This window comes from Vombatus ursinus, unplaced genomic scaffold (genome assembly GCF_900497805.2).
Source record: "Vombatus ursinus unplaced genomic scaffold, bare-nosed wombat genome assembly UNPS02014830.1, whole genome shotgun sequence".
NCBI lineage: Eukaryota > Metazoa > Chordata > Mammalia > Diprotodontia > Vombatidae > Vombatus > Vombatus ursinus.
This window is the reverse complement of record NW_020954608.1, coordinates 3,971,517-3,984,128: the sequence shown is the minus strand read 5'-3', so window position 1 is coordinate 3,984,128 and position 12,612 is coordinate 3,971,517. Positions and strand designations below refer to the sequence as shown.

Below are 12,612 nucleotides of genomic sequence, written 5' to 3'. Positions count from 1 at the left end.
GATGATTGCTCTGAAAGGGGTCTGTTCTCCTGCTCCTCTTTCATATATTTTTGAGGGCACTCAATTTGTAAAGTATATGAAGCTTCAGTGCCTTAAGTATGGTGTTACTCAACATGCTGTTGCTTTAGCAAAATCATGGCTGATGTAAGAACTTGACAAGTGAAAATTGACCTGAACTGACTCTGTGTAAAATGATGGCTATGTAAGTAAGCAAATGAAAACATTTCTAATATATTTGCTGCTAATTTCAAGAGGAATGGGGCAGCTAGGTGGAGCAGTGGATAGAGTGCCAGGCCTGGAGTAAGGAAGACTTATCTTCCTGAGTTCAAATCTGGCCTCAAACACTTACTAGCTGGGTGACCCTGGGCAAGTCACTTAACCTTATTTGCCTCAGTTTCCTCATCTGTAAAATGAACTGGAGAAGGTAATCGCAGCACTCCAAGTATCTTTGCCAAGAAAACCCCAAATGGGGTCATGAAAAGCCAGAAATGCCTGAAAAAATGACTGACTGTCCTTGAAGTCCTCAGACTCTACATTCACAATGGTAGCTCAGTGGCATAGACTGATACACTTGGAGTCAGGAAATTCTGAGTTGAAATCCTACCTCAGTCACTAGCTGTGTGATCCTGGGCAATTCACCTAACCTCTGTAGATCCAGTTTCCTCATCTATAAAATGAGGATAATAGCATCTATTTCACAGGGTTGTTGTAAGGATACAATGAGATAATACAGGTATTTTGTAAGCCTTAAAGTACTATACAAATGCTAGATATTCATAGCTGATTCAGGAATGTTATTTAACAGCTATGACTCAAAACTGCCTTTTTCTAAATATGTCTTTTGGAAAGGATGACCCCTCCTTTCAAAAACTGGACCTTGCCATAGTAATCTCTAGGTAAGACTAGTAAGACATGAGCTAAGCAGGGCTGTTCCCTGAAGACCATCTAGAAGATTCAGCTGTTATTAAACAAAATAGCTTGGCTTCTAAGTGGAATGGAGAATTTATTTTTTAACAGTGTTTTGTATTCTATTTTTTAACCTATTTTTTCTAAGTATAATTCAAGATCTTAGCTGTGGCATATACATTTTTAGATGGCTTAAGATTTAGTTACTTTAGTGATCAGCTCTTCCTATGTACAACTGAGATAATGAGTAGTAATAACCAATGATTTGGGGAGATCCAGAGTTCTCCCCCTTTTTCTAAAGTCCTCATTTTAAGGCTCAGCCTCTGAAGGATAGGACTGATGATGACAGGTAGGTTTAACATTCTCCTCAAATGAGGTACTGCTATCCCATCCAAACTTACAAGGAATTTTATCTAAGATGAAACTATGGCCTATAATCTGTTCAAGCTTGGGTGGGGATATAGATTTTATTTCCTAGATTTCCTCCCAAGGCTGGGAATGATTTAGAGGTAAATGACATGATCAAAGTTATATTCCCCTGGCTCCTCATTAGAATAAGTTCACCTCTCATTGTAATATTCATTCTGTCTCATTAATTTTTAACCAAACAGAGTTGATTGCCACCCTCAGGAACACCTACTCTTCCAAGAGCATGTAAACTATTAGTCTACCACCATGACTGGTCTTTAGTATTAGAGAATGTCACTAACCCATTTTATTGGTAATATTGGTAATATTCTACCATTATTAATAAAATAATTAATTACCTCAAAATTATATAACTCAAACTTTTTAAATGTCACAAAGTCATGTCAATGTTGACCAGCCCAGGCTCTCTCCTAAGTTCTAGGACTGGGGAACTAAAGATGGGACTTTTTTTTCATGAAATTATTTGCCCAACAAAGCTCAGTAAAGCACTCAGTTTGATGAACTCTAGGACATGGTAAAAGACATATCATTTTATTGATTTCAAATATATGCCAACTACTAATGTTCTCTTTTAAAGGTTTTCCATATTAAAATGACAAAGTTTATTGAATATAATAATTTAGGGCAATAGGTGATTATCAGTCAGCTAGAAGAAAGTCATCTTCCAAGGATCACTGAAGTAGCTATGACAAAAAACAATGGACCACCTTAACTTTCTCATTCAAACTTTTCACACTTTTTAGGGTGCTCATTCTGTCTTTTTTCAAAATTCACACTTATGTTCTGCATAAGTACAGATGAAGGAAAAGATTCCAATTAAGCTGCAATTCTGTAAATCTAGAATCAGTTTACACTGATGGTTTTTTCTGTGGTGCTTGCATTGTTTTAAATGTTTATTGTTCTAATTAGAGGAGGATAAATGATTAGTTGATCAAGGAGGTTGCACTGAAAACACAAATATTTTTAAATCTGAAATGCACTGGGAAACACAGATTACAGTAATTTTACAAACAAATAGGTCTATAGGTCTACAGCTTTCTTTACTCATTTTTATGCCCTTATTTTTAAAAATTATGGACATCGTGATTAATTTGCCTTAAAAGTACAAGAAAAATTAATCAAGTGACATCAATTATAACAACAACTAATTCAAAGTCTGTCTTTAAGAATTAGTAGAGGAGTTAAGATAGCTACAAAAAAAGCAGAAAATGATAAAGGGAAAAAGGAAGTATAATGTATTAAAGGCACTTAGATGAGGGAATAGATCATATCTGGTTCACGGGGGCAAGGTAAACAATACTGCTTTATTAGAGAGGAAATAACTGAACCAGTTTTTAAAGCTTGGATAACATTTCAATAGCTGGAGAAGGAGGGGATGCATTCCTGGAATAAGAAATTGTATGATCAAAAGAGGGTTAGAGGGAAAACATTAATTATGTTTAGGGACCACTTTGAAAAGTAGATCAAAATTTGGCCAGAGCTTGGGCTATTATTTGTTGGGGGATATTAGGAGGTAAGTCTAGAAAAGTAGGGCCATATTGTGGAAAACACTGAATGCCAGAATGAGGAGTTTGGGCTCTATTCTGTAAGCAAAGAGGGATTACTGAAGGTTTTTGAGGGTGGTATATATGAAAGGGTGCTATGATTAGAGCTATGCTCCAGCAAGTTGTGGTAGGAGGCCAGGAAGCTACTACAAAAGTCCAGGGGTGAGGTCATGAAGGCAATGAAAATAGATAAAAGGGGAGAGGATGGAAAAAGACTGTAGAGGTAGAATAATACTTGACAACCTGCCACTTTGAGTCTAGGTAACTGGAAGAAAGATAGTATACTCACATTGATAAATTAATTCTAATGTAATTATGCCAATCTCACCACCAGTACTGCTATTTATTAATTTTATTTAGGTGCTCAAAAACCTTCAAGATTGTATAATGAGGACTAATGGGAAGAGTACTGGAACTGAAGTCAAATGATTGGTTCAATTCTGACACCATCAGGATGTTAAACTCATCATGATGGACTAGATTTTCAGATAAGCAAACAGGCTCATGATCAGAAATATTATGGATTCTATTTCTCAAGCTAGACAGCACTTGGTGTCTATTTAGGCATATCCAAGCTTGAGCTCAGAAGAGCTGATTTAAAATCAGCTTGAACATCATTTAATTCTATTAAATATAATTTTTTATGACTGCAAATCCCCCGATTTGTTAAGCTTATTAAAGAATTTACCAAAAGGGATTTTGGGAACTGAGAACATGTGAATCTTCAGGTATATCAATATCTTTAGGGTCTCTAGTATAATAGGAAAAAAAATCTCCATCTGCATCTGATTCCCCATCATCAAAATCCCTGAGAGTCATGAACTGAGAGTCATGAACTTTGAATGATCTTAGAAAAATTACTCAACTTCTCTGGAACTGATTTCCTCACCTGTAGAATGGAGGAGGTAGGAAGGGGGTGGGGGAAGGGTTAAGGAGACATTGAACTAGATGATCTCTAAAGTCCCTTCCAGCTCCAAATCTCATGAGACCGTGACCAAACTTTTCCTGATTCCTTCTATCCTAATCCAATTCTAATGATAATTTTTATTTTAAAAAAAGTTATCATCCTTCTTTTCAATCTTCATTTAATAAAGGAGAGCTGAAAAATTTATCTGTACTACTAGATTTCTTAGTTTCACCAGATTATAGAAAAATATGAATATAAAGCAATTCAAGGCCCACATAACTGGTAATACATATGTGCATGCATACATACATACATACATATATACACACATACATATATATATACACACATACATATATATGTGTGTATATATATATATATATATTTATAAAACAAGATAATATTCCCTGGCACAGAATCACTTAATTTTTAGTATAGATGTTCTTTAATACACAAAGTAGTTAAAATAATTTTTTAAAAACCCAAATGCAATTATCAATGCATCTTCTGTTTTTATAGATTCAATACTAAAAGATTTTGTAACATGTGCATGTGTGTGTGTGTGTGTGTGTGTGTGTGTGTGTGTGTGTGTGTGATATAGAGATGCTGGGGGTGGTTTTGGGAAGGGGGCAGTCCAAATCTGTGATTTCATCTGTGCAAGGAACTCCCAGTGTGTAAACTACCTCCACCAATTCAGACTGGTACCTGGTCTGTAACTTAAGAGTCTCAGAAACCTTTCTGTGGGTACTATGGGGTTAACTTACTTGCCTACAGTAGCACTGCTTTTATGTGTCAGATACAGGACTTGACCTCAGGTCTTTCTGACTCCTAGTTCAGGCTGCTATCTACCATGCAATACTGACTTTCATACTACATCTATTTGTTTGTCTGTCTGTCTCTGTATATGTACAATAATTTTTTTTAAAAACTTCCTTATGTGATATACTTTTGGAAGCCATAAGCCCACGTTGCAAGAAATCTTTAGGCAAATGAGCACAAAGCATCTGTCCTAGAAATGACCTATGCTGAGATGAGTCAACTGTATTTGAAAAGACCTTCTGAGAGAATTATGTGCAAAGAAAAAAAGCATTTGTAAATTCTAAGAAACTGTAGAGTCCAATTATTTGAGGGTGTGAAGCAAATAGCCATTTGTGCTTCTTTATAAAATCTGTATCCACGTACAATTAGAATACTGAAAGGAGCAAATTACAGTGGCACTTAATCCAGCTGGAGGGATCATTTTAAAGTTTAAAGAATAGTTGGTAGAATAATGAAAAGTACAATTCTTTAAAACTTAAAAATAAGGCTACTATTACCTAGAATTAGGTATATAGTAAAAGCTTGTTGTCATACTGGTCATTGAGTATAACTCCCACATTATATATTTTTCCATGTCATTTGCTAAAAGATGTAACTATATATCACTAAATCCTTTTAGAACATAATTTGATTCATAACAGAAGTGAGAAAAGCAATGCAACATAATGAAAAGATTCAGAGTCCCCAAGTTGGAATCATAGTTCTGACCCTCATAGGCAAATTGTTTAATGCTTGCAAGCCTCATTTTCCTCAGGATCTGTAGTGTGGCTGATTATAGGAAGGAAAACACTTTATTTTTCTTCAATTCATCTTTCCTATCTTGTAATTTGGCTGAACAACACAAATGAGTACACTCCATATCAGTAGTGTCATATTTTGTCATACTTCCTTCTCACAGAGCATGCCCATAAGGTACCAATAATACTTTACCTCACAATGCAATTGTGAAGCAAATTATTTATAAATCTTGAAGTATGGTTTAAATATGATTATTATTCTAGTTTAGAGTAGAAAGTAATTTGTGTGTATTTGAAGAAGTATAGGTCAAAAGACACTAATTACACATTGTCCCTCCAGTGTAGCTAAGTAAAGTTCTGGGGTAATTTGAATGGATCTGCTATTAGTGGCCTGGGGGATAATGGGAATTTAAAGGAATTTACTCACCCCAACCCAAATATCAAGTAGGCTTAAGGGAGTTCCTACTGAGGTAGAAATAAAGTGGTCCAAATAGAATGACTTGGTTTGCCAGGCTATTGCTCTGCTGGCTGGGAGTGGCTGTGGATCTGATTCACAAAAGAACTCAAATAGTTCTGAGGTAATAGGTCAGCTTTCTTAGAGAAAAGAAGTCAAGCAGTAGCTACAATTAAGTTGAAAGGTATTAGATTGTAACAGCCTATCTGGAGAACATAGATAAGCTCAGAAGAGAAAGCTGCTCCAAGCAATTGGCAACAGTAGCTCTACAGGAAAGTAGCAAGGTTTTCCAGCTGGGACTCAATCATAAGATCATGAGATTCTTAGACTACAAGTATTCCCTCTCCAGTCAATAGCACTGAAATGTGTGAGAAAGTAGTCTTCTATATATGAGAATACTTTTCCTTCTCATTTACTGTGATAGTCTGTATAATTGAGGACCTTTGTTTTCAGTTGAGGTGTTCCCTGGTTTGGAAAAAGAGAATGTGGCTTCAGATCTCTGGTTTGAACAGATATCAAGCATACAATAGTGGACATGTTTACAAGCAACATTTGAAAGAGTTCCTTCAACTTGGTCACAGTATTCAGGGTACCATACTGAGATGGTTCTGGGCTATGAGAGGAAGGTGTGTGTGTGTGTGTGTGTGTGTGTGTGTGTGTGTGTGTTCACACGTACATGTATATAAGTTTTGTAAAAATACAGTAAAGTTATAAAATGTAGTATAGGACTTTTATTGCAGTGGATTTTTTATTATTAACAAATCTTATTCTCTACAGAAAAAAAAATGAAATTGACATGTTCCATGCCTAAGAGAAGTTATTTTGAATGAAGAGGGTATCTTTCTCACTGTAAACTAATTAATATGGATAAAAGTCTAAGGAGATATACAATCAAGGATGCGTTCAAAAAAAAAAAAGGTACAGATCTATACTCCCTAGCAAAAATCATTCTTTACATCCTGAGTGAGCTTTCCCTTCAGAAAGATAGCTCAGTGTGTTTTCTAGTTAAGTATGTTACATAGCCCAGCTAGGAAGGATCCTTAGCTTAGCACTCCATCACTGTCGTCTCCTTTCTTTTTTTAAAATCTCTCCTCACTCACACCCTTTCTTTTTAGACACATCACATTTTATAAGGCATTTAATTTGCACTAGCTATTACATTGTTACAGCTTAAAGCTCATTTTTGTCACATTTAAGATTTTGGCCGTAGTTGGTAGAATTGCATTCAACAAGTGTACAAAGCACATTTCTTAGAATGACCCCACTGTGTGGGCAGTAGTGCAATCCTATTTTATAGGCAGGAAAATTGAAAGAGATTACGTGACTTGCTCACAATCAGCTAGCAAAACGAAGTACAGGGATTTGAACCCAGATCCTCAGACTCCATGGTTCAGCATTCTTTCTACTACCTTCCTCCAAAGCTGTATGATTTAAATGTGGATTGATTTTTTTTAATGACTTAGGATTAAGCTGACATATATGGGTTTCTTCTTTTCTACTCAAAGGTTTTTGGCTATTTCAGACATGTGCAAAAATTTTATGAGGTTAACAAAATCTTGTCTTAAAAAAGAACAAAGTAAAAATTATACAGCAGAGAATAAAAGAAAACCTACAAGGAAGCAAAGAAAAGATGGACAGCTCTTGACACAACACATAGGACTTAATATATAGGCTTTCTTGAAATGGAAATTTATTGCTATATATTTTGAATCCTGTCTTATGTTCTGCTGTGCACATAAAGTATTTTTTAATTCAAGTCTAAAATTAAAAAAAAAGATTTAAAAAAACCTTGTCTTGTGTTCTGTTTGATTTTCAGGATTAAGAGTGATGCCTATTGCTAGGAAGCTGATATACTCTCATTATAAAAAGTCATGATGATTCCTAATGGCACCAGATGATATTAAAGGGAAATTAACTTTCTTTCTAAGTTGGTTTTGTTTTTTGTTTCTTTGTACACAATGGTATTTTCCATTTCAAATCCAAAAGAAAGATCTTTTCTTCTTTTCCCTGCTATGACAAAGGTGGGAAAGCTAGGTTTAATACTGCTTAGTTATATCACTCTGCCCACGCAGGTAAAGCTAAGCTCTGAGAGAGTAGGTAGGTGATCTGAAGTGTTAACAATAGTTCGTTTCTTGAGTAACCTTCTGAAACCCAATGTGATTTAAAGGCAAAGCAAAATTTCATATTCTAGTAGGAAAATAATGTTATTTTCACATAGTACCAAAGGAAGTATATTTCATAGGATCCTAGGAAATAGAATTGGAAGGAAGCTTAGACATTATCTTATCTGAACCCTGATTTTCACAGATAAGGAAACTGAGGCTCAGAGAAGTTAAATGATTTATTTCTAGTTAACATAAATTCTAAGAAGATGTGCTTGGCATGCTATTAAGAGCAGACATATTTACAAATAACATTTGAAAAATGGTATGTTTATCAGTGTATGCAAATAAATTTTTTTCACTATTGTAGCAGTAGTTTTTTTGGGTTTTTTTTTTTTTTTTTTTGGTTTTGGTTTTGGTTTTGTTTTGCTTAGGCAATGGGGTTAAGTGACTTACCCAGGGTCACTCAGCTAATAAGTGTTATGTGTCTGAGGCTGGATTTGAACTCAGGTCCTCCTGAATCCAGGACCTTTGCTCTATCCACTGCGCCACCTAGCTGCCCCATAGCAGTAGTTTTAAGCAAGACCAAATTCTTTTTTCATCCTTCATTTTTTATTTATTTTTTTGTTTTTAACATTCACTTTTATAAGATTTTGAGTTCCAAATTTTTCCCTCCCTCCTCCCTAAGATGGCAAGCAATCTGATACACACTATACATAAACAATCATATTAAACATATTTCCATATTAGTCATGTTGTGAAAGAAGAATAAGAACAAAAGGAAAAAACTACAAGAAAAAAACATCAAAAAAGTAAAAATAGTAAGCTTTGATCTGCATTCAGACTCCACAGTTCTTTCTCTAGATGCAGATAGCATTCTCCATCATGAGTCTTTTGGAATTGTCTTAGATCATCGTATTCCTGTGAAGATCCAAGTCTATCAAAGTTGATCAGACCAAATTTTTTGACAAATGAAGGTGTTTTAAATATAAAAATATATTAATATCAATTTCTCAATTATATTTTTGAGTTGGCCATGTGTGCCACAGATTTCTATGCAATGTAGAGATTTAGAGGCAGACCTGTCCAGTACACTCTCTGTGGGAGATTCAGAACAGGACATGGACAAGAGGAACACATGGGGAAAAGACCTACATGGGTTGCAATCTGTATCACTGAAGAGAGTACCTGCATGAGGAGATCACAAGTCCAACAAAATGTTATATGTGTATTTTCTAGCTTCAGAGAATGTTTAGGCTGAAAGGTTCCCCAAAGAACATAGAGTCCAACTCCTTATTTTTAGATGTGGAAACAGAATCAGAGAAGCTAGTGGACTTTGTCATACATAGTAGCATAGCTAATTAGAGTGGCAAAACTCTCTAAGGCAGAATTCCCAATCCAGTGCTTTTTCCACTTCTCTGTAATTTTTTTTTTAATTTTTTGTGACTTTAAAAAAATATTTCAATCTCGTGGTGGGCTTATAAGACAAGTAAATTTAATGAAAGCAAAATAATTAAAAATCAAATTTGGATTTTAAAATATTAAAGAATTATTGAACTTTTAGCAAATCCATTCCAGGTTTGCTAAACCTATTGAAAACTCATGGAAATGCTCTACCAGATGATAATACTCATTACAAAGGAAAACAACTCACTCATGATATCTCTCCCTATATTACCCAGTTTTGACCTACCCTTAAAATAACCAAAGCACCAACAAATACAAACTGTTCCCTTCCCAATGTTGCTGGTTTTTTATGATCTTACCGTCACATCTTGAAATTGAAGCCTCATTGCAGAGCCGGATGGCTGAGGGCGACTAGTGATTTCTAATATGGTTCTCAGAAGGATGTCCAGCAAGCTGGTCACAATCACATCTATTTCTTCCAGAACAGATTTTTCCTAAAGAGAAAAAAATGTAAACATATACACATGTATATATTGTATTTGTGATGAATATAACAATAGATTTCTATTTCCCTTTCTAAACAATAATGGGAAAACAGATTTTCCAAATTTAGAATGAGCATTATAAAATTTTAGAGCTGCAAAGAACCTTGGAAATTATCTAGCTTAATTCCTTTGTTTTATGGATGTTGAGACTGCAGAGAGCCAGAAAGGTTAGGTAATTTTCCCAAGGCTACACAGTTAGCTAGGCAGGGGCAAGCCAACTAAAATTGTGCCATTAATAATCTTCACTTTTTTACCATATACATACATATATATATATTTCTCTCCTAAAAATCTGTTTTAGGAAATGGGAAATAATAGTTAACTAGCTCTTTAAAATTATCAATAAAATCCCCATACATAACAATTGAGATACATAGGCAACTGTATCCTCTGTATGAAGCCTGGAACCTTTCTGCCAGGCCAAAAGTGCCAGTGCTGTGAAAGATAATGTAGCTGAGCCAGGTCTAACACAATGTCTGAAATCACCAGAATTGGGCAGATACATTGTGCCCACTGTTTCACATTGATTCCACACTGCTGGTAATTAGCACTCAAAACAGTTACATAGGGAAACATTCTGAGGACAAGTAGTTAACCATTAGAAGAAATTTTGTTTGCAATTCTGCCTTAAAGAACATAAATATTGAAGGACTGTTGGCCAGAAATATATAATACATTTTCTTATATTATGTTTATATATGTGTATGGATGTGGATGTGGATGGGGGTGGGATGGGAGGTCAGAGTCTAGGCTTGTTATTCCATCCATTTGAAGAGCCCCGATTATGGAAACTTCCTCTACCAATCAATACAGATCAACAATTTCACCTTGGTTTATAGGATTATAGATTTAGAGCTGGAATGGAATTAGAGGTTTGTGAGTCCAACTACCTCCCCCTGTTCAGATGAGGGAACTGAGGCACCAAAATGAATTGCCTAGCGTCATATAACCATAGGCACCTGAAGCAAGATTTGAACCTAGGTTCTTTCTGATTCCATGTGTGGCGTCCTATCTGCAATGAGTTGGCTGGGTGAGTGAAAGCCAGAATGACCTGCTCAAGGTCACATAGCCATTTTTAGAGACAAGACTTGAAAGTAAGTCTTCCTAACTGCCAGCTCCTCTATTTAATAAGTTAAGTTGCTTCTTAATATATATTATGAGTATATTACACATCCCCTGGAAAAATTACAGCTATCTTCTGGGCTACTCCCAGCCCCCATTTTCAGAGTTTGAGTCAGAATCCTACTCTGTCCTTAACTAGAAACTCTCTGTCACTCCCAAGCCAAAAGAGACAACTTAAAATTTAAAATTACTTCACTGATGCTTACAGTAAACCCTGTTTATTTTCTCATTGTTAGTAATAAGAGTTTGAGGAAAAACCAACCCAACAAGGCAAAGTGTGGCGTTCTTCTCCTTACATTCAAAAGGAATGAAGAACACATACTTTCACTCACAATGCCACTCCATCCTCCTCCTCATTTCTCCACTCACTCCCATTTTCCCTTTCAAAGTCCCTAATGAGGTCTGGGGGCTGTGTAACATAACTGAGGTAAAGTCGGTCATCTTTTCCTGGGCAGTTTCCTCTCTTGGTGAATACCCAGACAGCATTCCTCCAGGAAAGCAGTTTTGGTCTTTTCCTCAGCAATAGCTCTATTCCCAGGAGAGTAGGAGTCAAAATCATATAACTCAATTTCATTCACTATCAAGTCACTGTGTTACTAGAAAAGGAGTAAGGAAAATTGAGAGGAGGTAATAGGCATAGAATAATAGGGAGAAAGAAACAAAAATGAATAGGAAGAATCATTGTCCAATAGTGTATCTGGCTCATGGCAAAGTTATTTTACAAATAATCACTGCCAATGTGCACCATGACTTAGTACTTGTGCCAGAGTTACAAAACTGGGCAAGAAAGCTACCTATGCATAGAAATAGGAAAACTGTAACTTGTGACCTAACACCTAGAATTCCCTCCCAGCAAGTACCAAGAGCATTTCAGTATTTCACCATTATAAGGAAGTTTTTTTTAGGTATTCGCTAGAGTTTTACTCAGACTAACAACAAAGAAGACAATGAAGTAGGTGACGGTATGTAAGTATGCCTTAAGCGCTGCAAAGTACAAATATTATCTCCTTTGATCCTCACAACAACTCTAGGAAGTAGGTGCTATTGTTACATCCATTTTATGTTGAGGAAACTCAGGCTGACAGAGGATAATTGACTTGCCCAGGATTTCACTGCTAGTAAGTGTCTGAGGCTGGGTTTGAACTCCAGTTTTTTCTCCAGGTCCAGCATTCTATCCACTGCACTCCCAAGATGCCAAAGATATTGAAATTTGGGATTTCAGGGAAGCAGGTAAGAGATGATAGCCAAATTCTTTCCAACTTAGGAATCATGGGTGGGTGCTACAGGTGTACTTCTAAGAGAAGGGTTCTTAACCTTTTTTGTGTCATGGATTCCTTTAGCAGTCTGGTAAAGCCTGTGGACCCCTTCATAGAATAATGTTTTTCAACGCACAAAATAAATTGCATAGGACTATGAAAGAAACCAAAGGTTAATGAAAATAAAAATGTATTTTTCCTCATCCAAGTGTATGAACCCCCTAAAATCTAATCATGGACCACCTGGGGATCTGTGGCTCCCAATTTAAGAACCCCAGTGATATGATATTTCCAGGCTCCAGGGGGATTTACTCCAAAAGGGTAGGCCTTCTAGGATTCAGTTACTGAGAAACATCCAACACCTGTCATGAAGATTTTCATAAA

General features: G+C 35.9%; 1 protein-coding gene across 1 annotated transcript in view; it reads right to left on the bottom strand.

Annotated features, from left to right (window-relative positions):
* Positions 1-12,612, bottom strand: part of DOCK4 (dedicator of cytokinesis 4) — a 525,552-nt gene that overhangs the window by 123,095 nt on the left and 389,845 nt on the right. The window contains exon 23 of the mRNA XM_027838880.1: positions 9,665-9,799. Within this exon, the coding sequence (XP_027694681.1) occupies positions 9,665-9,799 (135 nt within the window). The remainder of the gene's footprint in view (positions 1-9,664; positions 9,800-12,612) is intronic.